Source organism: Tachypleus tridentatus, chromosome 3 (assembly GCF_004210375.1).
Source record: "Tachypleus tridentatus isolate NWPU-2018 chromosome 3, ASM421037v1, whole genome shotgun sequence".
Taxonomy (NCBI): Eukaryota; Metazoa; Arthropoda; class Merostomata; order Xiphosura; family Limulidae; genus Tachypleus; species Tachypleus tridentatus.
The window spans coordinates 13,525,746-13,552,692 of NC_134827.1; the positions used below are offsets into that span (position 1 = coordinate 13,525,746).

Here is a 26,947-nt window from a genome sequence, read left to right on the forward strand (position 1 = left end):
AAATGTGAAACATGTTCCTCAAATATTGCAATGGAAAAGCCCTACAAGGTAGAAACTTCCAATACTTCTTGTTATGTATGTTGGCTGAAATATCATATTAGGTGTGTAACTATCAATTCTGAAGATTTTAATGTTATGTGTGATTTAAATCAGAAATGAAAATTACCAAGTGCAAGACTAATCACTGAAAATCTTTATTCAGTATGATGACTGTCAAATATATGAATGTTAACAGAATTAACCATACAAATTAAGAGGCTGAAATACAAGATTATGAACAAGTGACAAGTGTGATAGTTTCAGCGCCAACAAGAAATTGGTTTAAAAGTAGGTTCCTCAACAGTTCCTATTTTAAGGACTTACACTAGTACTGTTAAATCAAAATATCAGCTGGTTATATTCAAATTGACAGCATGAATAACATACCCAAGAAGAATATTAATAGAACTAGTGTTGAAGCTAATACACATTGTAATAGTTCTGTGTAGTCTACTGTTGACAAGGAAGTTGAAGACAATCCTGAAGAAGTTTTTATAGAGCAAAACTGAAGAAAACAATCAAATCAGTGATCTATTATCACAGATAAAGATTAATTACAATCAGCATATAGTGGAAGGAAAAGATCATACATTGATACATTTAAGAAAATCATTTCAATTTAAAAAAATGTGATATGCTTAGTTCAGAAAAAATGACCAGATCAATGTCCTTCTCCATGGAGCTTGACTGGTCATCTTCAACAGCATATAAACTTATTTTTTTTTAAATCTTTGACCTGTAAATTTAATCATCAGATACTTTTCCTGACTAACATATATTCAAAACAAAGTAAAAACGAGTCCAACAATAAAACGAACAATGAATCATAAGTTTGAATTGTTGTGCTTGAATGTCAGAAGTAATAAGCATAAGAATGAGGATGTATTAACACAATTTTTGTTGTGATTTAGTAGTTGATGTCTTGCTATTTCTTGAATCATAGTGTTGTGATAAAAAACCTTCCACCCCAATTATTAAGTTTATCAGCAGATCTTCTGGGTATGGAAGCACTACTGTTATTTATTCTCATCCTAGTTTAAGGCACAAGTTTAACTTAATTATTGCAACTGATCATACTGATTTGAGTTTTAGTATTACTGACATTTATACTTTTTTAATACACTTCCCTCACATCCCCTGCAAACTGGTGTGATTTTAAGAATGCAGTTGGCTGACAACTAGGCTACACAAATTCTGATAATTTGTCATTTTGGGGTGGTCAATTTTGATGTGAATTTTTTCCAAATTTGTCCAAACAATTACAGATCAAATCTGTGGTTTTGAATTAAATACTCTGTTGTAAATACTAAACCACATATTTATCAATTTACTAGTTTTTGATGTAGTTGTGTCTACAAATTTCACAAATTTTAATGATGATGTTTCTGATATCTTATGCTGTGATATTCCAGATCATTATGCGGTATTGATTGTTCTGTCTGATATTTCACCAAAGTTTATTACTATTCATAAATGCTGACACTCTTAAGTTTCCCTCATGCTGATATTGATTTAGCCTTTTTCTCTATTCTTGAGCTGTAATATATGTTCTATAATTCATGTTTTCCTTTTACTGAAGTTCTTAAATTGAATAATGCTAGATATCCTCTGTAGATGACTGTTTTTTTTTATTATGTATCATTACACATAAACAATGACTGTAATGTCGTGTCATATGAACTGATAATTTACTGACTTACAATAAATATTTGGAGATTTAAGTGTTTGCTAGTTTCTGAAAATAAAGTTTTCAAATTGGAGACACTTACCTCATGTGACAAACAATTAATAAACAAATTGGTAGGGCCAAGAAAGATAATGCAAAGATTACATGTATTTCTGATACGTTTAACAATTATTTCTCAAGATTAGCTGTTACTCCTAATAATAAAAAAATGTGGTGATCAGTCTATAGTTCAGTCACTATTTTTCCCCTGTAACTATGATTGACAGGTGTACAGCCACAAAAGAACCACTTAGTGACTCTTCTGCTAGATAGTACGATGTATTATTCTCAGTGGTATAGTCCACCAGTGGTCCAATTTATTGACTTGTTAACTAAGCTTGTAAATAATGTATGTTTCTGGAAAATTTACAAATGTTCTTGAAACTTGAAAGGTAATAATCATTTACAAAAGTGGTAACCCAGACTGGGTTAAAAAATTATTGGCTTATTTCTATCCTCTCTGTACATACTGCTTTTACTATATCAACATGAATATATTTCTTTTAGTCTCATTGGGTATTATTCTTTCATGTATAACAGTTTTAGCATTTATTTAAGAAATATTTTATACACATTCTCTTATAAGACTTTTTATTTTTTGCAAGACATACAAATTTGCACTGCTGATGAAACAGATAGTAACACCATAATCACATGTTCAGAGATTATTGAAGTTTGTAACGTACATGCCAATATCAGAACTTAATATTCACGTTAACACTAGGGCTTGCACATAATCGGTAAAGTCATAATCGATTAATAATCGGAAAAAATTTCCATAATCGATTAATCGTTACCTCTCAATATTATTTATAAACGGCCGCTACGATTCTTGTAATGGATCACGTTTTGCATCATAACTCTGGAAAGATATGCCCCACAGAAAAGTATAATATATCAAAGTAAAGCTCAGGATGTTGACAATCTAAAAAAGTCATTAACAATCAGTGCAGTTATAGTATATCTTGGTGTAATTTTTCTGGTCTACTTTTGATGGTTGACAATATGATGGTTGAGGCTGAGACCAAAATCTTCAAGTTTCCTGGACACAATTTCTATTGTTCTAGCACTTGTTAAAGATCCACAGATTTTTGTTAATCCTAGAGACCAGTGCTTTTCATCACTATGAACATTGATATTGATGTAGCGTCTGTTTTGAATTGACGTATATTCATCAAGGGTCAAGGAATATCTAGCACTAGACTCAACCTGAGCTTGAAAATAACTGCGTAATTCTTGCTTTTTCTGTAAAGCATAATTTGCTACTATTTTTTTCACGCCTGAAACACTGGTTGGTACAGGTTTATCATATTTCTTTTTCTTGAGGCTTTCTTGTATAAAGTGACTAGATGCAATCTGTTTAAAGCTCAGCCCATCCAGACTAGCTAACCTTGCAATCTCTTCATCAATGTCAGGTTTCTTGATGAAAGCATCCAATGGTCGTTGAACAGTGCCCTCAGTGTTAGGGTCAATACCATGCATCACACGTAGATGGTAAAACAAAGAAGTTGACCCACCAATACATTTCAACTCTTTAGTACATATTTTACATTTAGCACCAGCAGTATTTTTATCGAAGTGTACCCAAAGATTAGATTTCCTTTTTTTAGAACCTTTCCCCATTTTTGTGGTAAAAAAATATAGTTCAGTGGTAAACGCTATTTATTTAGTTTCGTCTGTTCAAAATTTGGTGACAATGCCCAATATCATAGAAGCTATCGATTAAACCTGAGCCGAATTACTTGCGCAAGAATATATCTACATCATCTGATTCACACATTTTTACGACTTTTAGTGAAAATAATCTCCTTTGGAACCCCACTTCAAAGTCATTTTTACAATGCTTTCAGAAGGTGACAACCATTTTTATCAATTTAGAACATTCCTTGAGTATATTTAATAATATAATGCCATAATATTATAAAAGAAATAATTATGAAAGAAGTAATTATGATGTGAATAATAGAATAATTAATCACGACGTAACAACAGCGTAGTTTTCGAAGTTTTCCCCTATCAATAATATTTTATGATATAATTGGTATATTGCACACCAAATGCTCCCAATGTAAACTAAAATGCCACATAAAATGCCTGAAAATACTTCGAAAAAGAAATATATAATTTTGTACGTAACGCAGAGCAATAAAATTTTTTTTTACCATCGAGTGACTCGATCTGTCTTTATCGCTCATACAACTAGCTTAGCTGATTATTTGCAATTATCAAGATCGATTAACGGTTAAGCAGTAACAAGTCTTAACCGATTATTAATCGGTTATTTTTAACCGGGTGCAAGCCCTAGTTAACACTAATAGACACCAGTATAAATTTCATGCTCACTCTAAAGTTTCTTGATATTTTATTAATATTGACAGCTTTTTCATTACTGTATTTCACAAATTTTGTTGTATGAGTATCTTACTCAAGGCTAAGTGCCTAATATTCCATTATTAATGTTCATCTCATACATAAATGATTTGTTCCAAAGTTTATCAATATTTTCAATTTCCCAATTTTACATCAGGGTCAACAATACTGACAAATGCCAGATGTTGTTAGAATGAATTCAAAGATATTAATTTGTCAGAAAGAAAATATATAGAGAAAAGTGTCCACCTCTATGAAATAATCCTACCATATGAGATATTTTTCAATGTAAGCTTTCCAGAGTAGGCCCAGGGTGTAAAGGATGGTACATCTACAAAGGAATTGTTTGAAATATTTAGACCTAACATTCAGATCTGCCAAAAATTTAACATTTTCAGGCAACCAGACACTGCAGGTATCTATTAAAAATATGTGAAATGTTATGGAAGATGCACCTGTAAGTTCTCTGTGGTGCTAAACTTTTATATTTTTGTTATTTTTGAGGTATTCGTCTCCTTCAAGGAGTCACTAATGAGCTCATGGCAAACCATCACACTAACAACCACTGTTTTATCATTGCAGTGGAAGAGTAGATCAGGATGCTAACGCTCCTGGTATCAGTTGCAAAGATGGATTCTTGGAGAACCTTCCATCCCTGTAAAGGGAGTTTCTTTGATCAAGTGTTGTGGTGACATATTCTCATAGACTTAAATTTCAGACATTGACTGCTAGGACGGCATATGGTCTCCTTCACTGCTGCATAATCCCGATATTTGGTGGACTCCTTGTTCTTTGAAAGGTCTCCTCTGCTGAGAGCCTCTTAGCTCTTAGATCCAGACACTTCACCCAGTGATAAGATTTCATAATGACTGGCTTAGGCAACCAGTGATTGGCAGATATTGAGACTTTGAAAAGTCCCTCACTCAGTTCTTCCTTTCCACATTGCTCCATTTAAAATGACATGTTATGGATCACTGATCAGTCTTAGGGATCAGAAGTGTAGCTTTCAGGACAATACTCTCAATGTCACCCAACAAACCATCGCTTTCTGTCAAGTGGGATTTCACTTTGTCGGTAGAATGCACAAGTCTCAAATACATTTTGATCTTTAATGTTGGAATGACAGACCCCAGTTTTAAAATTGCCAGATCCCCATCATGATGATGGGAGTTGAGCAAACCATTAGCCATACAGGCTGGTAGACGACACTTGGATTTCACAGCCTTTTTAATTACTGTCTAGTTTTTTCAGTTGCATCATATTTAGTTTGCCAATTTCCAATTGTATAAAAAGGCTGGGCACAGCATGTTTACAGAGTATCTTGACTCTCTGATGTGGCTTAAAGGGAGTTTCTGTGATCTGACTTATCCATCTTTCAAGTAAGGATTTCACAGGTTCACTTCTTACTCCTTTCCATGGACAAACGTTGACTCTAAGACATCAGTATGTTTGCTCAGGGCCTATCAATGAAGGCCTTATTCGACCCCCTAATCAGCATTCTGGCACTCTTTGAGATGTTAAGCCTGAGGTCATTACCTGAGTAGTATTTGTCAACTATTTCCAATATTGCCTGTAGGCTGGCATGGTCTTTGGTCAGCATTGTCATATCATTAGCATATACCATAGTGAAGACTGGGAACCAGTTTTTAATTGAGCAATATACATCTGCCTTATTCTTCTATTTGACACAGAAGATACTGATTGGGTCACCTTGCTTGATACCTTTCAGTAGGTTGATTGGATTGGTAGATAATATCCAGTGATGTCGAGAAAACCCACTTGTAGAGAAATATATATGCAAAAACGACTCATTTGGGTTGAGAAAATATTTTACATAGAAGAGCGAACAACGTTTCGACCTTCTTCGGTCATCGTCAGGTTCACAAAGAAAGAGGTAACTGACTGGAAGCTGACCACATGTTTGAAAGGGGTTGTGTAACTGAGTGTCGAAATGTAGAGGGCGGTGTTAGATGTTTGAATATATAATTTTATTTATTTTATTATATTAATATAGGTATAAAGGCGTTCCTTTATATTGGTTTATTTTGGGTTTAAGTTGTCGTAAAAGTAAGGCTTCTTTAATTTTGCGTTTATGTTTGTTTCTTTATTTAGTATTTGAGTGTTTTCTATGGTTATGTTGTGTTTATTTGACTTGCAGTGTTTGAAAACGTGTGAATGTGACTTTTTTATGTTCTTTGAATCTGGTTTCCATTTTTCTACTTGTTTCTACAATATAAAAGTCGTGGCAGTTATCACATTGTATTTTATAAATAATGTTGGTGTGGTGTTTGTCAGTGTAGTTTTTACATATGATGAAACTGATGAACTATGTTGGTGGTGCACGTGGAAACTGTTAGCTGCAGTCTTGTAGATCAGGTGGTAACTTCGTCATGAACTTGTTTACACACTTGAAGCCCATTGGTGCAATTGAAAAACGTGGTCTTGGTGGTGGAACTACTGGCTGTTCTTCGCTGGTCTGTGATGCTTTGTTTCTTCTCGAGGTTTTGGTTTGAGTTTTCTAATGTTATCAGGACCAGTTGCCCCTTTTTTGATACCCTGAAGTGCTGCCCTCACTTCATCAGATGTAGCATCACAGTCTTAGGCATATTATATTAACAAGCTTTCAGTAGAAGAGATGGATACAATTTGATGACAAACCACAGGAATAAAAAATTAAAGTACAAAAAATCATACACACACATACACGTATATATTAATGGCTGTTTTTCTAATTTAATAAATAATAAACATGATATGTATAATCACTTTAGTATAGTAACACTGAAACCAGTGAGGCACGTTTTTTTTTTGTTTGTGTTTTTTTTTAATTTGATCATAGAGGTCATTTAATAACCCCAAGAACTGGGCAATATTAGCCTAAATATTATTCAGTATCATTATTAAATAAGGAGAGACAAGTGTGACACAAGCCTTACAAAAGCTGGGGCAAAAGTTAAAGCTATGTGTAATTCAAAGATAATTAGTTATGCATCAAATTGTGGTTTTGAAAATATGCTTTGCAACTAGTTTTAGAACTTTCATGTGGTTCATAGTCAACTCTCTTTAATTTTGTTCTGTCCTTAATTTATAACAAACCATTTTACTATTAAATGCAACTGACATTGTGTATAATAAAAGTCAAGCACTAATATTGTTTTATCTCAGTTTGTTTTTTTTTTCATGATAAATCAGAAACCAGTTTGTAAGTCTATCACAACAAGGTTATTGTAAACTCTTTTCATATTAATAAAGTTCACTTCTTCAGAATAAATTCATTGACCTGCTACAAGTTTATGCTCTTGACAATTCAATATCATAGATCAGTACCAGCAATTAATAAAATGACTTACAAATCTGTCAAAGTCTCATTTTTTTTTCTGCTGAATTAAGTGCTTCTTCTGCTAACTTAACCCTTATCTCCAGCTTAGGGATGATATCCTTTGTAAGCCTGTCTTTGTTTCGCAATAGAAAATGATGCATAAACAGTCGAAGCCCTTCTCGTAAAATCTTCAACTTAGGAGCAGGAGCAATACGTAAGAATACACTTTGACAAGTTTCCTCAGAGTCATGGAGAAGGATGGCAAGCAGAATCTGTCGTAAGAAACGAACCAAAGTCTTGTCCATTTCTGCAAAATGAATGACCTAGAGAGAAATGATTGATTTCACATTTAAAATATATTACAGTGAATTGTCACTTATTCAACAGTATCTATAACATAAAGCATAAGTGTTTGCATTAATTATCCAAGGATCATAACTGCACAAGAAAATTACTATGATAAACCCAAAAGATAATCAATCACATAATAAAGATTGTAAGTTCTTTTAAGTGCATTACTGACAAATATTTCATGTTACAGACAAAAAAATACCATTTTCAAACATTACAGTAATCTATTTCATTGATAATACAAAGCTCATATACCAGTGCAACTCTAAACTTTTAATTAAAACAGAAAATGCTAAAGCAAACATTTTCAAGAAGTTCCATAATGTCGTTAGTTGAGCAGTTTGAAAGAGAAACCACACCAGTTCCAGGAAGACCTTCATATATGTTTGTTATGAGATAAAATGTCATTGTTTCTGAACAAACTCATTCAGTTTTGCGAATAAATTAAGATTTAATACAATAACCAGACAGTGTAAATGACTGAATAATTGATTTAAAAAAACAACAGATGGCCCATTAATGTTAAATATATAAAATATTTTTCTCACCACTGTTATGAAAATACTAGTATAATTAGTCAGCAAATTTAAATCATTTTATTATTAGGAAATTATAATAAAATATCCTATGTTTATTCATATCTACAACTATCTAAAATTTGTTTCCAACTTTAACATGAAGTAACACTACTAGGTCATCTTCAGGACATACATGAAGTTGACACCACTTTCTTGAAATAATTAACTTTACATTTTAAATACCATCTGTAAAAATTAATCACTATTTCAAAGTTGTTGTTTTTTATCGAATATAACCTATTACTTAAAATTCAGAAATTATGTTTCCAGAAACAAGGCCAGAAAACTAAGTATACAATTCATATTTTTTCAGATACAAGATTTTATTCCTTCTGAAGTTTCTCAATTGTTCCTAATATATAAAATAATAATAAATTACAGATTGTAAGATTAGAAAATGTAAACAATTAAACAATATAATAATAAATTACAGATTGTAAGATTAGAAAATGTAAACAATTAAACAATATAATAATAAATTGCAGATTGTAAGATTAGAAAATGTAAACAATTAAACAATATAATAATAAATTACAGATTGTAAGATTAGAAAATGTAAACAATTAAACAATATAACTTCATTAAATATTCAATTTTGTTTAAAATAAAATAAATCTTTTAAGTTAAGAATAAAAACAACATACCTCTACTATAGTTTTTACTTTGGGATTACAATACAAAATTTAAAACTGATGTTTTAAAATCTTTTTATGTTAAGATAATATTATGTAAACCTAAAGGTAAGCCTAAAATAGAGGATTTGTTTATTTTCAATATTTATAAAGAGCAAAATAAGGGACAGGTGAGCTAAATGAAACTAATTTTGAACTGATGCACTAGATGGAAGCTGCACATGTAGCCAGTAGCATTCATTGTTAATGCTCAGGATATGCTTAGTGACTGAATAATGGGCTTTGATCATCACACTTACAGTACATAGATAATCACAAAATGCAGAGCACAATTTTGCAATAAGATGCAAAGCATGAACCCTCAGGTTTACAGTCCAACAAAGATTATATAATTATAATTTTCACTCAACATGAAATATATTGAGTTACTTATGTTTCAGAATTTGTCACAAATAGCCCTTTGTGTGACTCTGTTCTTAGTAACAAAACAACAAACATAAATTTAAGCTGAAAAAAGAAAGAAGGGTTAGAAATTGCTTACTGTGTTGTCCCAATCTAAACTACAGCTTTACTTACAAAATTGAATCAACAAAATTTTACATTAAACTCTACACAAAATACAGAATTAAAATCAGATACTCACTTTTAGCACTGACAAAGGCAGAGCAGTATGTGTCAGCTGGTGAATTAAAAGTTGAGCTAAATTTGTTAGTTGGTGTTTTTTTAAATTTCCAAGCTCTTTGAACTTATCCCATAGAGCAAACTGAAGAGCCATCTAGTAAAATAAAATGAAATTACACATTTGTTAAATGGATGTACATGCTTAAGTATCATGTATAAGTTGATACATCTGAAGGTTCTTAACTGAAAAATATTATCTTTAAGCTATATTACACAGGCCTGCAATAATTTTTTTGCACTAAAATTTTTACATTTTCGAAAATAATTCCTGTATGTTGAATTCAAACATTTCCATTTCTCTATCAAATACATATTTTTCACAAAATGAGATATCTGCTTTTACATAAATGAATCATTTTCATTGAAATTAGCTCACATTTTGTTATGTTTAAAATACTGACATTTGGCTACAGATTTCTCTATACCAATCATGACACAAGAGCCTCATCAACCCTTCTAGAACTTATGAGAAACACAAAACTAGTATATAAAGGGTTAACAGGCTGCCCAACATTTCTGAAGACTGTTTGTGTGTGCACTTTGACATTACTTTTTGCTTTTTAGATTTATTTATTTGTTGTTGGGTCAACAAAAGTTTCCATTTTTCTTGTGTGAATGGGACAGCAGAGCACAAAATCAGTAGTGGATAAAGAAGCAATGGTCACAAAAGATCATTTTGATATTGGGATGGAAAAAAACTGAACATGAAAGCGTGGTTGACTTCACACAAAACTGGGTTTGATGAAGCAATTTGTAAAGTTCTTAGAAAAGATGGCAACTTTGAGATTTTTGTTGGATCCCAGATTAGTAAACTGACTTTGGATGAACAGTTTGAAAGGACAATGTAGAAAGTTGAAAACTAAGTATGAATTGTGTTTAATATTTTTGCAATGAGTCACAGATCAAAAGCCATATCAACATGTTTGTTAACTTGCATCCAAAATTTTATTGATCTATATTTTATGAATTTATGCCAATATGTTTCATATCAAGTTGTTGATTATAATTCACTGAAACAAGCTCCAGATGCAGTACACAAGAGATTAAAACATAGTTTTAAGATTAAAAGACACATATTTCTCAAAAACAAAAACCAGGATAAATAAGAATGCATATTCATTTGGCATCAGTGTTCTTCCTTTTCCTTCAGTTTGTTTCTATTTTTGTTAATAAATATCATAATAAAGAATGTTCATCACAGTAAATAAAATAATAACTTGATCTATACAACTGTTTTTCTTTCCTGACTATTAAAGAATTCTTTACGTTATATATAAAAAAAAGAATATTATTTTTGAAATTTATGTAGCTGAATTATGAAAAATCTATGACTAAAACCACAATATTTATGAAGTTGAAACTTACAAGCCTGTATTATTTACACAAACAGGACATTTTTAAAAAGTAAATCCTATCAATATTTACCAGAACTCATGCTTAACTAAGGAGTAAATTAGAAATTATAAAAGAATTATTTTTTATATTTCCTTAAATCAAAGAATAGTGAAAATGTTTCTCATTAATTTAACTTACGAATCTCATAAATTCATAATGTTTAAATACCATACAAAAGTGAAAATTTTCTTAAATCAAAATCACTGAATTTCAAACATCTTAATTTAAAGAACATAAATTTGGATGTGGGGGGATGAGTACATTTTCATATACTGTAATTTCTGTGTTATCACTTCATCAATCAAAAAGGTAAAACAAATCTTTGTAAATGTTGTTAGAGTATTTTTATGATAATTTAATTGAAAACAACTGAAATAATTCATAAATCTTTAAAAATAATCAAATATATTTAAGACTAATTATCCTAAATACCTGAAACCTGCGATCAGCTTCACAGAATCTCTGTATCAAGTGACCGTAATAAGGGTTGAAACGACTCTCCTGAAGACAGCAGTCCATCATAACAAGAATAATTTCTCTCTCTTGCTCTTTGTTTAATCCTAAGCGCAAAAGCTTTTCAAAGGCATCTAAAAAGTCCTGTAAATTCCCATTATTTAGTTTAGAAACTCAATTCTATATTTTTCTCACCCTTTTTGTTTCTTTAAAAACTACTGAAAAACAATTAAAAATAAGAGCAAATTTGAAGTATTTAAAAATGTACAGGTTCTGTACTCAGAAAATAATTTAAATTACTTCTCTTGTGACTGTTTTGTATTACTGAATTTTAAAAAAACCTTATTAAATTATGATTAAAACTTATTCCTTATCTGAACAATGAGGATAACATAATAAATATTCATTGTGAAAAATGTTTAATGAATGTCTTATATAGTTTATTCTTTTACTTATTACTATCAGAGGTTACTCATTACAATTCAAGTGTTTTTGTGGCAATAGGTTTTCAAGTTTGTGTTCATCTTAATTCCTTGTGAAGGAGACACTTCTAACTAATGTAAACTAAGATATGTATTAAAAATATAACACCTACTTACTTCTGCAGTCATGATAATGCAGAAGATCTTCTTCCTCACATCCGTATTCATTCGTTGTTTCCGTGCTAGTTCTAGAATGAAATCACTAACTTCATCTGACAATACTGGTCCACTCTCTACAGTTGTTGTTCCTGAGGATTATAACAATGAATCAACTTCACCTATTGAGAAGACTGTTTACCTTGACCTGTAATACTTTTGCTATCTTATGGTTGCTTAGATATATCAAGAGACTTTATTAAGTAAAACTTATAGCAAATAAAAAAAACCCTTTAAATAACAGACAAAATTACCAGTTATTATTTCAAGAGACACAAAACTGAAGTCACAATTCTAATCCTTAGATTGATGTTCTATGGTTTCAAGTAGTCTGTTTGAACCTCCAGATTTCAAAACTTAAATAGCTACTCTACAGCCTGATTCTTCAGTTTTTAAAACTTTTGTACACATTCTACAATCTGATTCTTCAATCTGCAGAACTTTAGTTCTTCATATATTGACCATCCATATGTACAGTATACTGAATTCTGGAATAGAGCTACAGTTATAAAATTAACTATAGCTGAACTGGAAGGACACGAATGATATTCTGTTCTCTACATTCTCACAGCTAAAACAAACTTAACCAAACTGAGTGACAAATGGCACAAATCTTCTAACTACTGCCAAGCTTACGAAAAAAAATGAGTTAAAATTCCGTTTAGTATTTACAACATAATTTTAAGAGTGTAAGCACTCAAAATTCACAATAATGAAACAAAAATTCCTTTATTTATCTAGACTACCAATTGTTTATTATTTAGTAGAAGGTTTCATTTTATATTTCCCCATCAGTTTCAACTTGTCAGATATCCAATAATATACTTATTTTGATGCTTTATTTTACCAGGTGGAAACTTAAACTTCTAATTAATAAATCATACAGGTACCATATGACTGACACACTTATTGGTAAACAACTTTATATTTTGAAATGACACCGCCATTATCTTATCAGGTACCACAGCCAGTAGCTATTTTCAGTTGAAATAAATTTATATATGTAAGCTGTAGCTTGTTTTCAATAAACACAAAGTGCTTGATTTTTTTTTTTTTGTGTGTGTGAATTTCAAATACAACAAACTTAATATATTCAATAAAAAAATTTGTTTCACCCAAACAATTTATTGTGGGAAGTGAGCTTACTATTCTTGCTAAACCTAAATTATCTTTGCCTGACATCTTGTGATACAAGAACATTTACGTAGCTTTACAGCAGATGTGACACAAAGATATTATCACAAAAAACTACAAAATGTTTTTAGATCTATGGTTTATCTCTAAGAGTTCAAAACTTTGCAATCACATTCTTTGTTTATTCAACAGAAATTCTGCAAAAAACATTTTTATTTTGTTATTTGAAATATTGTAATATTCTCCACCTAACATTTACCAGCCTGAGATTCTAGCAGTTTCTCAAAACTACTATATATCACATGTAATTAGATTACCATCATAACTCTCTCAAATGAAAAACTACATACTTGCAGTAATGTTTGTTTTGGATACAAGTGCACATCTATGTAAGAGCTATCTATGCAATCCATCTCATCAACACCTTACCCTTGGGCTACTCACCAGTAAAGGAATTTCACTGTTACTGTTATAACACACCCACAGCCCCCAAATGTGGAATGATTCTGCAGTAATGTCATAACAGCCACACTGCACACTAACTACTAGGCCAAAATAAGCCTGCTTGTAGTAATAAAATCACTACATTATACATAATGAAGTGGTCTATACTGAAGCCACAGTTAACTTGAAATGTATATTATGCATAACAAAGTGGTCTATATTGAAGCTACAGTCAACCTGAAGTCTACATTACACATAATGGTCTATACTGAAGCTACAATCAACTTGAAATCTACATTATATACAACAAAGTGGTCTATACTGAAGCAACAGTTAACTTGAAATAAACATTATACATGATAAAGTGGTCTATATTGAAGCTACAGCCAACTTGAAATCTACATTATACATGATGAAGTGGTCTATACTGAAGTTACATTCAACTTGAAATGTATATTATACATAATGAAGTGGTCTATACTGAAGTTATATTCAACTTGAAATGTATATTATACATAATGAAGTGGTCTATACTGTAGCTATAATCAACTTGAAATATACATTATATATAAGGAAGTGTTCTATACTAAAGCTACAATCAGCTTGAAATTTACATTATACATGATAAAGTGGTCTATACTGAAGCTACATACAACTTGAAATCTACATTATATATACTCTTCAAAAAAAAGAAATCCAAAAGGGATATTTTTGTTATTTTAAAGAGAAATATATGTAATAACGTTACAAGCTCAGAGTATGTGATGTTACACTTGTTAAGGCACTGATTGTCAGACCAAAATGACAATAAAAGTTGTGCACTTTGAAAACGGAGAAAAACATTGGATTTTTCGCCAAAACACATTCGTGTCCAATAAATTTGTTTGAAAGATCTGCATGTTCTGCAAGTGCAACATGTGTAAAATCCCTATAAAAGTGATGGGTTCTCGGTTTCCATAGCTCAGTGTTAAGCCACCAACATGCAATACAGTTATGCCAAGACTGACTGCAGCACAACGCAACAACGCCATTGGTCGCTTGGAAGCAGGCGAATCTCGATCAGATGTTGCCAGAGCTGTGAATGCCCACCCAAGCACCATCACAAGGCTATGGAATCATCACCAACAACATGGATCAATTTGTGACCGTCCACGATCTGGCAGACCTCATGTGACCACACCTGCACAAGATCGCTACATCCGGTTACGTCACTTTCGGGATAGGACCACCACTGCGACATCTACTGCCTCAACCATACCAGGGCTGCATAGGATTTCTGATCAGACCGCATACAACCGCTCTCACGAGATTCTTAGGCCCCATGTGCAACCCATCATGGTGAACGTCTACGACATTTTTCAACATGACAATGCCCGTCCTCACACAGCCCGACTCGCCACTGTCTTCTTGAGACACCACAACATCAACGTTCTTCCCTGGCCCTCCAGATCACCAGATTTAAACCCCATCGAACATCTTTGGGACGAGTTGGAATAATGTCTGCGACAGCGACAACCTCAACCGTGGACTCTATCTCAGCTTGCAGCAGCTTTGCAGGCTGAGTGGACAGCCATTCCACAGGATGTGATTCGTCATCTCATTGCTCCATGGGCAGGAGATGCCAAACAGTTATTGACGCTCACGGGGGGGCATACTCGTTATTGACGTTGAGTGACGTTAAACGTCAGCTAGTGAGTGTGGACTTCGCCTTTGCAGACTTTGGATGTTCAGCAGTGAATGTGCACAGTTTCACATATGTCATACAGAACTACCGGAATAAACTTGTTAACAATATGTCTCAAATTTTGCCTTTTGCATTTCTTTTTTTGAAAAGTATATAAGAAATTGGTCTATACTGAAGCTACAATCAGCTTGAAATCTACATTATACATGATAAAGTGGTGTATACTGAAGCCACAATCAACTTGAAATCTACATTATATATAGGGAAGTGGTCTATACTGAAGCTACAATCAACTTGAAATCTACATTATACATGATAAAGTGGTCTATACTGAATCTAGAGTCAGCATGAAGTTCACAGTACATGTCTCAGTTGAAGTCAGTCTTGAAAGCTCTATTTTAAAGTTGTTGAATACTGAAAGTAGAGATTTAATCACTCCAGTCTACATTCTACACATGGAAATTATATGAATTACAGTTACAGTAGTCTGGTAGCCTAAACAATACATTTGTAATACTTTATGCCAAAGTTCAGTCTTAAGGCCTGTAGTCCAGACTTTTGTCTTTAATAGTAGTTTGCCTCAACAGTATCAGTTACTAGCTGGTGATAAACATTTCTACAAATATGTTTTGTTCTTCATCACTTAAGGTAAGTATGGGAGATTTACAGAGGATATAATAACTGAAAATCTCTAAATGTAATTAAAGAAAAAGCAAATGTGTAAACAAAGATGACCTAGTAAGGTTTAATTGAATGTGCAAGGGATCAGTACAATGGACTAACTCTGTAATGATGAAGGATTTTGATGTGTTATAAAATTATTTGTTCTCAAGATATATTTGTTCGCTGTTGATGTTGGTCTCATTCAGCCAAACTGGAGTTCAAGATGATATACAATAAAAACAACTTTATCCATGAAACAGTTTGCATATTTCATATTCTCTAGATCCTTAAAATGCATATATATACAGTGTTTGTTTTTGGGTTTTTTTTCATCCCTGTATATTATATATGGTAGTAATTATCCTCCAGCACAAATTGCAACTAAGTCAGCAATGTAGCATAATATGAATAGTTGATAAATCTAACATCAAATGTGTAACCATTTTGAATAGTATTGTATAAAATGCCATGGCATGCACACTTTTACCACAATTGATCCACATAAGTTTAAAGTAAACAATAAGTCAACTGCTGCATAACAAAAATCCTAATATAACTGCAACCCAGATTATATTTACAATTTTTAATTTTCCACTTATGTTTTACACTGCTCACAACTAAATCTACTAACAGTAGTTCTTAAATAATGTACATTCTGAAGATTTAATATTATATCAGAGAAGTTTAATTATATGCAATTCTACACTGTAAGAATAACTAATAGTAAGAACTAATCGATATTCAAGTTTACCAGAATCTTTTTCTGTGATCTGACCAGACCAAGCAGACCCAACAATCCACCATCGTCCTTTTTCTTCAGCATTCAGCAAATCTTCAAGTGAGATTCTAAGTTCTTGCACACTGCAACCTAAAGGTACAACAAATCAATGTATCACTATTACAACAAAAATATATAATTTACATAAATGTTGAAAAATGCCTATAAAGATTGAATATTAAATTAACTAACATCATACACACAAACTACATCTTTAACATATATCACAATGGAAATTGTACATATTTCTTTTTTAAACCGAAAACTTTATAAACTAATCTACAAGTTTAAACTTATTATACATATGGAAAAAAAGAATCAATATATTAAAGAAATAAGCATTTGTGTCTTCATAAACATACCAAAATGAAATATCAAATAAAAGCATTAAAACAGGCAACACTTATCAACTGATTTTAATATGCTTATCTACTCTCACATAGTTTACGTTCGAGATGTACACACCTTTACGAACAAATCCCCGCAATACTTTCCGTAAGTGCTCTACAAGACTTGGGTCATAGTTAGGTATTTTGTGCATATTATTATTACGTATTGCCATAAGGATATCCAACATGAACCGTACACGAGCCTGGATTGAGCTGTCATGAAAACAACGAATGATATACACAGTTAATTTTTGTTCCCACTGTTGCTTTATGTTACATCTTTAAGTGAAAATTGTTTAGCATCACAAAAACACCTCATCTTTATATTTAAAATTGCAAAATTTATAGTTCATAATAGTTTAATATTTTTACAGAGAATACACAACAAGAATGACTATTTTAAAATGCAATAATTTAAAATTATACAAATCAATATCCACATGCCTTTTTTCCTTTTTTTCCCTTTAATAAGTTGACTAGTCAATTTAATATTAATTCTACCAAATCACTTATAGCATGATTAAAAGAAAATCATAAACACCAATATATATAGAAAATATTGTTTTTGCACATATTAAAAAATAATCCACCTGAAGCAAGATTCTGTTGTTCATATCTTTGTCTGATAAATATTAATATATCCATCACACATGCATCATTTAACCACTGCTTCCTAAATCAACCATCTTTGAGCCACCCCTACGTGCACAGTTTTATGCCTATCTTAATTAATATCTATTATTCTGGAACCAATTAGCCTTTAATACTTTTTTTTTCACAGTCCTACAAACATTATCAGAATAAATATTATTATTATCAAATTTCTAACACTGTATGGACAGTGAAGCAAAAGCCTATAAACAAAAAAGGGAAATGTCTAAAAACATTATGGATCTGATTAGGGTATGACATGATAACTTTGAAAATTACTGTTCTCTGACAAACATTGTTGTACACCTGAGCAAAAGAATATACTCAATACTACGAGTTTCAAAACCCAACCTTATTTATTTTGTTTGAATTTCATTTTAATATTATTAATGAGAAATGGCAATCCAACAAAACAGCTTTCTTATTATTCTCAAGCAGGGTAACAGAACACATTAGTAATCTAAGAACAAATTAGTTAAAACAACAGAGAAAATGTCAACAACAGCACATCTAAAAACTTTAATAGAATTATAAAAAATCATAAATTAAGTTAAAAATACATGTGGCAAACACTATAATTTTAATTATTAATAAATAATGTAAAAACACAATGAATTTTTTATTTTTATTTTTGTCTGAATGAAACTTACCAGTCTTTATTCAAATCTACTGACTTTGACTGAAGGTCTAATATTACATCTTTTAGTGTTAATGGATCATCCTTCCGTAGACTAAGCCCCACACCTGGTAGTGATTGAAAATTTATACTGATAAACACAAGTATATATTATGATTAATTATTTTTTCATTCATATTATATTCTCTTTGTTCTAAAGTATAATTTGATATAGGATTTTGTTTACTGACATCTTGTAATAGGAAGATGGGAGGAACAAGGGCAAATACAACAACAGTTTTATGAAAGTTTAAACACTAAATGGTAAATTTGGTAAAAAATAAGAGCTATGACAGGCAGAAAATCAGTCATAGATGTATAACAAATCTAAAGCATCAGTAACATATATTGGAGGATAAAATACAACTTAAAGAGTATTTTGTAACATTTTGATTCTTACAGTCAGTGGTATCTATGTACAAGAAGTTTTACTTCATATATTATATAGCTAATTATTACAACTTGTTAAATGAATTTTCCCTTTCAAGGGCTACCTGTAATAGCTGTCTTTAAGACTGAAGTGATAGAGTATAAAATATGTTAGTAAACACCATATACTGCTAACTCCTTGGCTCTTCTTTTACCACTGAAAGTAGGATTAACTATCACATTATAACTTTCTCATGATCGAAAACACGAGTACATTTATCAATGAGTTTTAATTCGATTCCACGACTTGCATGCAGGTTGTGAGTAGTGCCCTAACCATCAGTTCATGCAAGGCCCCCAGAAGTTAATAAATTTCTACTGGTTTTATGCTTCATAATTAGGATTCACTATTTTATTATTACATTTTTTTATCTGATATTGATGTGTTCTTTGTGGAGCTACACATAATGGGCTATCTGGATTGTGTCAGCTGTGCATAACATCAAAACATAAATAGTATCACAAAATTTCATAGTTTGAATGAGTTAACATCATTACAAAAAGATTTTAAGTAAAAAATTGACATTTTAACTAAACTATAAAATGAGATTCATCAAGTATCAAAACATCATCAGATCAAATATAGATGCATACAAGGTTGTTGTTGTTGGCTCGTCTCTTTACTGGTCGCTTTAAAAAACAATGCAGTGGTTGAAAGATATTGAATCCAGTCATTATTATGTGCAAAAAAAATAGAATCTTCAAAAGGAAAGACAATTAAGGAGTTTCTTATTCTATAAACCTCCATAAAATTTCAGTTATTATTTTAAAAATAAAGAAATATTTTATAAAATCATTATAACAAGTTACTAAATCAGGATTTTTTTGTTTTTTAGGATGGAGAATAAGGTATTTGAAAATACAAAAGTTAACAATGCTATGAATATCAAAAGTAATCAGTTTGTGAAGATTAACTGGCATTAACATTGGTGTTTTGTATATTACACTCGTTTAAAAATTATTATAGGGAACACTTTATCTTCAAGACATACCAATTTAGCCAAGCAGTTATGATGAAATGTTAGTTGGTTAACCTAAAAATGTATTTAAGATATTTTATTGAGATTCAGTAAAATTTACTTTTACATATATTGTCACAACTCCACCTTGTTTCAAGTTAATAAACCTACAAGTTCACTGACAAGTAATGAATATTAAAGTTTTACATCAATAGCTCACTGGGTAGATATAAAACAGTATTTAAATGCTAAATATTGAGCTTAACTCGTGCAATTTTATAAAAATTCCAAGAGCCCAATACATTTATTTTGTGCACCAGTATATTTTAATTTACAAAAAAATTACATTCATATAATATTTGGTAACTTTATTTCTATACAATTAAGTGAAAGATTTTACTTTAGTAACTTGGATAAATATCCAGGTTTCCAGCTATCCCGAAAATATTTTATTTTTGTTATACAAAAAACAAAACTTACTTTTTAAAATCAAAAGTATAAGCTCAATGTCCTTTTCTTTAAAATGTTTTGCCAAGCAACGCAGTATATCATAAATTAAAACAGAATGGGTGACCTATGAAAAATGAATATAAAAATTCTGTAGAAATATGCTGGAGGTCAACATCATTTCACTCTTCATGTAATAATCACAAGATATGCATTCTTAATGTTAATATAGACTATATAACATATTCCCTTTGTGATTATGGTTATCACACTATTATGTTATAATAACAGTTACTTTTATTATTGTAGATTTGTAGGCATGCACACATACAGAGAAATGGTACTCAAAAGTAAGAGAGAGAAAAAGATAATTTAGAATGAAAATAAGATATCAATATTTATATCCATAACTTTAAAACAATTTAAATTTTTATTAAATATACCTGAAAGTAAAAATACTATTAATCTAGATTTTAAAAAATAATAATCTTGTAACTTTCTTAAGAAATGACTTTAAAAAATCCTTTTTTATTTTTTTCCTGGAAAGTTCTTTATCTACCTGGAAAGAACAACCAAAATAAATAAAAAAGGATAGAGTTCAGAAAATTTTATGTACGTAACTTTGTAATCTGTATCACTATCACTATTAGTCACTAAATTAACATGAAAAAAGTTAAAAGCATGGTTAATACTGCTATAGATTTTACCGAACTGAGTTATCAAAAAACACAAATATCTTGTTTGGCTCAAAAAATTTTTAATAGCAAATATAGATCAAGCTAAGAGAAAGAACTTGTCTGATTTGAATTCCATTCTAACACAGCTAACAAGTGCTTGTTCCATAAACTTATGAAACTAATTTTAGAGTTGAATTTCATCTTGCACTATAAATAGACTTTCAATTTGGTTCTCTAAATAACAATCAACTAATATCATTTTAAACTCTAAGTAGAATGTATAATTAAATCCATTCTTTTCAATAAATTTTATGTGTTACTACAGTGTCCTGAAGTCTGGAACCACAGGTTATTTACAACATTTCTTAATTTCAGATACATTACTGATTTTGATACTGTAAGTATAAGGTCAAGTTAATCCTTCTGTTAATCCACATTTGTTTTGGTTTACAAGAATAACATATGGAAGACATTATGAAAACTTATTGTAATGTTTAGGGTTTCCGACTTTTCAGACACCCTACATTCTGTGTAACTTTAGCCTTTACCAAAACAAGAATTTCATGAATTAAGTTCAACAGCTTATTCACATTTTTTAGTTAATTTTATGGACAAATTTACCACAACACAAAACAAACAGAAGACAACACAATAACCAAATCTATGTCCAACCTTGAAGTTGTATAAATGGGCCATTAATGCCAGGAGGTTGTCACACTCTTTTCCTTGTCCGTGGTCTGGCCCACTGTTCAGTAAGATATTAAATTTGGTGGCAAGTGACTGAAGGAAATGTGCACCTAAACAAATATTAAAATCAAGCACATCTAAATTACATATTTAACACTTTAAGGGTTAAGCATAATGATGGTACATACATCTCATAACTAAGACTGATTCTCTCTTTAAAAAAACAAGATTACACTTTGTTTACTAGCAGTTATGTAAAAACATCACAATTACACTAAAAGCAATCCAAGTACATTTAGACAAATTGAAAATTTCCATAATTTGAAAATAGAAAAAGCAAATACTGGTTAGAGCTACCTATAGACAGACAGGCATGGCTTTAGCTGTAGCTTTTAACTGCCTTTCATTTTTAGCTTTACTGACTCAAATACCAAGTATCAGACTCAACCATGAGGTCCCCACTAAGAACTTAGACATCCTGGCTGAGAATCCCAAATTAAATTGATAGAAATTCCACAAAACAACCATTGTGAGATACCTCTGGCATAAAAGAACATTAAATAGTCACATTTAAATCAATAAATACAATCTTTGCTGAAATTACTATTTTATCCAGTGCCAGGAAACTTTTTAGGCCTGTTTGAGACCACCTTGTGGATCCCAGTTTTAAGAAAAAAACTATCATAACTAATGAACAAATTAATTGAAGTTTCAGTGAAAAAAGCAATCAATCAATCACTGTTTGTGATACTTCAATACTAGGTGATTATCAAGCAGAATAAGAAAACACACTCCAACAAAAGAAAATTACTGTTAAAGAGCCCTTAACATTAATGTTTTCAAAATGGGCTTGGTATAATATACACAATTTTAAAAATACATTTGCCAATGTTAAGTATTTATACTATAACTTTTGATGCAGTGTGTATATCTTCATAAAATTTGGTAGACTTTTAGTAAAGATTACAATTGTTTTGTATACCAAAAACAGATTTTTTTAATGATGTATTTTTTTACTGAAGATTTGTTTATGAAAAACATTGAGTCTTTTTCATATCTAGTCCAAGTGTGAAGTGATTTTCATGTTACGATTAAAAAACTTTTCTTTCCAAAAATCCCAACTTATTTTTGTAATCTCAGAAACCTCCTAAGTACAGTTCAGATGTTTGTTTTCAGTAAAACTTTATATTTTAATCTGTTATTCTCTCTACCCTAACTATGTGGAGTTTGCTAATCTGACAATCATAAAAAAAATTGGAATACAAATTATGTTTTTCTTCACTTTAGCATGAGTACAAATGACTACTCAAGAACACAAATGTCTAGAGCAAATAGATTAAATCTACTAACATTATACGTATATACATTAATTGTCAGACTGACCTTCCAGTCACACTTGGCTAACATTACATAATGTTCATTGACGCAGCACATGTGTATTCATATTACTGTATTCAATGACATAAAACTGACCTTTAGTCTTTACAGAGTGACACTGTCTTGGTCGTGTTTTAGTAAATTAGTAATATTTTACAATATACAGTCATATTTCAATTATTATATATGCATATAGATAACTACTATTTAGAAAAAAATTATTGAACTTTTTTTTAAATATAAAACAGCAAATACAGAAGTAAAGCAAGCAATTATCTCTCCTAGCTACAACCTTTGAACTTAATTGCTGCTTGATGTAGGTTACTAAGTTTTTTTAAATTTTGCTCATGGAAAATATTAAATGAATTTATATGTATATACATATATACAGTTGAATAACCAAAAGATCATAAATATAACGATAACTTATCAAGCTTAGTAACTAAGCTGTATTTAGGTATAAAAAATATGAAAATTAGGCAGACAACCTACCTCCTCGAAATCTTGGTTTTAAAATGGCTCAGAAAATTCTAGGGGAACATTCTAAGCTGTCAAAGTGTTATATACCATGGGCTCTTTCCAAAAATGGAAAAATGTGTTTGATTTGTTACATAAATTATATCTCAGCAAAATAACAAAGCTTTGAGGTTCTTATTTTATATTGTAGCTTGTCAATACTGATAATTTGAGTTTCAACTGGTACAAAACCAGATTTATTATTTTTACACCACAAAATCTAACATTCAACAAACAGTGTGACTCACAAAAAACAATTTTTAGGTGTGTTCTATCAATATTTACTTTTAAATTAAGAAACTAACTAATGTATAATACTAGCATTTTAACTGTAATCTACAATTTGATACCAAACTTAAATTCATAAAATAGTAGTTCAATAAAATATTGAATGCGAGTCAATAAACATGATGACATAGGCTGACTTGTGACTGTTGTGATAGGGTTAATGAGCAAAATACATGTATATATTTTATTTTTTAATATATTTGATTGATAATCCTTCAGTTTTCTTGAAACAAAGTTTACATGTTAATTACAAAAACAAACTAAAACACTTTCAGGCTACCAGAACTGAAGATAGCTTTAGTAACTTCATGATTCATAGTTTCACTTAACCTTTTTTATTTATTACAACCAATGTTTCCTCTAAACTGCACAGCCACACAACAACCAATCAAGTGCCACATACATCCTCAGTAATAGTGAAAATGTCTTAGCATATTCAGAGCTTTAATGACTCTAGCAGTCAATAAGCTGAAAGCCCAAATAACCAACTAGTAGCATTGCAGAGAAGCTTAATGATCCATTAGGACTGATGGCCTAAAAATATCCTTCCCCTAAAAAAATAACTGGTAGTGGACATTCTCACATTCTTTGGTATTGGTGCACATGAAAAAAATTCATGCTGCACATAGAATGAAAAAAACTGAAGGAAACATTGATTACAACTTAATTTGAAACAAATTATTCATTTTATTAATTTCCTCCACCACGGCTTAGAGTGTTACTCAATCACCGGACAGTTTTTAAAAAATGTTGTGGTGAAAAAAATCTAACTTAAAAATGAACTAACACTGGCAAAAACATACCAATATCTTATCTATAACATGCAACTTGTAGCAAATATTTGATTGTCTTCATATTTCAAGAAACAAATTCTATTTCACAATTTTAGACTGCAAAAAGTGTTAAGCTTGATTCACAGATGAACAAAATAGTTTGAAATGAATATTGTTCAAGACATATATTAATGTGACACCATTATTTAGAATTGGTTTCTAGGGCAATGTTAGCAAGCAAACAAAATTATTTCTACATGTAAACAGTTCAATGTTAGCTATTAGTTTTTTTTACAAACTGGACACACAAACTTCAACACAAACAGTTAATATGACAGCTTCCAAGTTTCAACTGGTGAAAAAAGCACATATTTACATTTCTTACAAACTTCTAATAGCTTTCACTTGAATCTAACAGTTAAAAAGTGCTTATTCTCAAAAGTAAATATTCTCCAAACAAATCAAGTTTTTCTCATGCTATCATCAAAGATCCTAAAAGATCCCATTCTTCATTTTTTACTAACCAGTCAACAACAGTGAAACAGTGGCACAGTTTCAGGGACAGAAACCAATAATCATTTCCCTTTTTTCTCTTTTCCCTTTACAATTTTTGCTCCTCCCCTTTTCTCTCATTTTTCATAACCCTGAAAGTTTCTCCATTACTAAAGAAAATATTTATCTCTGTATCTTTGAAAAATCACTTTTATTTACCAAAACTAGATAAGAACCATAGTAACACAACTATTTCTGTATTTGTGCAGCCAAAACACAAAATAAAACAGATTAAGCTGTTTGTTGCTACTCACCAACTTCTGTTCCAACATTAGCATGAAGAAGTGCTACTAACATTGCATGTTCCATCACTAGCCTTTCTGGAGTTAAGAAAGGTTGTATAATTGCTTCACATATCAAAGATGTCAGTGTTTCATTCATATCTGTTTAATGATACAACAAAACATGCTGTTAAAGGTTGACATATTAAATATATCCACAAATTTGATCAAACTGATTCAGTAAGCTATTAGCTTCTGCATATAGTAAAATAGAATTATAATTTCTAAATATATATATCACAAATTCTAAACTAACACATGATAGGTGGTCATTGGTTCTAGTATTTAACCAGTGATCATCAAAAGACAAAGAAATTATTTTGCCAGTTCATAATATTACCTTACAAATATTCAGATCAGTTGTAAAGAATGACAAACATATAAAACAAATTGGCATAAAGTCCAACATTCATGATAAAAAAATATACACTAAGATATCTAACCAACAGTTCAGTTTTTTTTCCAATAGCTCATTGAATTAATGTATTCACTTACATTTCAGTGTGATTCTTAGAGTTCAAAATAGCAAGTAAAAACAGTGCATTCAAGCAAATGTTTGAGTTACTTTTGATATCTTAATTTTTATTTTAGGAAACGTAATTATCACAAGTACAGGACTAAAATTGCACACAGCAATAAATTAAATCAAAAATGTGATACTTACTATAAATCTATGTCAGCTGACATAAGTTATATCTATTAATGATATTTAACTCATGAATCTTTTTTTCTTAGAGTGTGACTATTAGTTCTGAGAGAAACTTTCACAATAACTGACAATTGTTTGCCATCAGTTAAAAAATAAAAGTCCTGCATGTTTGATATCTGAATTCCAAAAAAATCAATTTCAGTTGTAGTTCAAGCATGCTAATTTTATACAGAAAATAAAAAAAAAAATTTTTAATTTTAAATCAACAATAAATTAAATTTTTCAACATAAAAATTATAATTATGTGTAATAAATGTTAGACAGCAAAAAATAAAGAATGATCTCCATGCACTGAAGTATAATCAAAGTTAACTGAAACCAAAATCAGACCCAATGTTTACATATCCGATACTCAACGCAAATAACAGAAATTAATAAACTTAAGTCACGTTAATATTCACTAAAACTCTTTCATTAAAATTAAATAAAATTCAAGCCAGCAGAAGATAATTTATCACTGAATAAAATGGTTGTCAATATCTGTTTAATTCAAACACTTAATGCAAACAGTATTTAACCTTTTCTAGGCTGACTCCTTTTTATGAGGACAAATGGCATCAAATTTTGAAAACATTCTGTCCAAACTTTCCTTCAAATTGTCTACAAAATATAGCTCATCTAAAACATTTAGATCTAGAATGCTTTTGGTGT

At 30.6% G+C, this 26,947-nt stretch overlaps 1 protein-coding gene across 1 annotated transcript in view; it reads right to left on the bottom strand.

Annotated features, from left to right (window-relative positions):
- LOC143246383 (nucleolar MIF4G domain-containing protein 1 homolog) overlaps positions 1 to 26,947 on the bottom strand; it is a 54,195-nt gene that overhangs the window by 9,312 nt on the left and 17,936 nt on the right. Inside the window, exons 6-15 of the mRNA XM_076492986.1 lie at positions 25,561 to 25,689; positions 21,786 to 21,910; positions 20,470 to 20,563; positions 18,576 to 18,669; positions 17,351 to 17,487; positions 16,859 to 16,975; positions 12,144 to 12,274; positions 11,524 to 11,688; positions 9,659 to 9,790; positions 7,486 to 7,777 (exon numbers count right to left, since the gene is read on the bottom strand). Of these exons, the coding sequence (XP_076349101.1) occupies positions 7,493 to 7,777; positions 9,659 to 9,790; positions 11,524 to 11,688; positions 12,144 to 12,274; positions 16,859 to 16,975; positions 17,351 to 17,487; positions 18,576 to 18,669; positions 20,470 to 20,563; positions 21,786 to 21,910; positions 25,561 to 25,689 (1,409 nt within the window). The 3' untranslated portion in view covers positions 7,486 to 7,492. The remainder of the gene's footprint in view (positions 1 to 7,485; positions 7,778 to 9,658; positions 9,791 to 11,523; positions 11,689 to 12,143; positions 12,275 to 16,858; positions 16,976 to 17,350; positions 17,488 to 18,575; positions 18,670 to 20,469; positions 20,564 to 21,785; positions 21,911 to 25,560; positions 25,690 to 26,947) is intronic.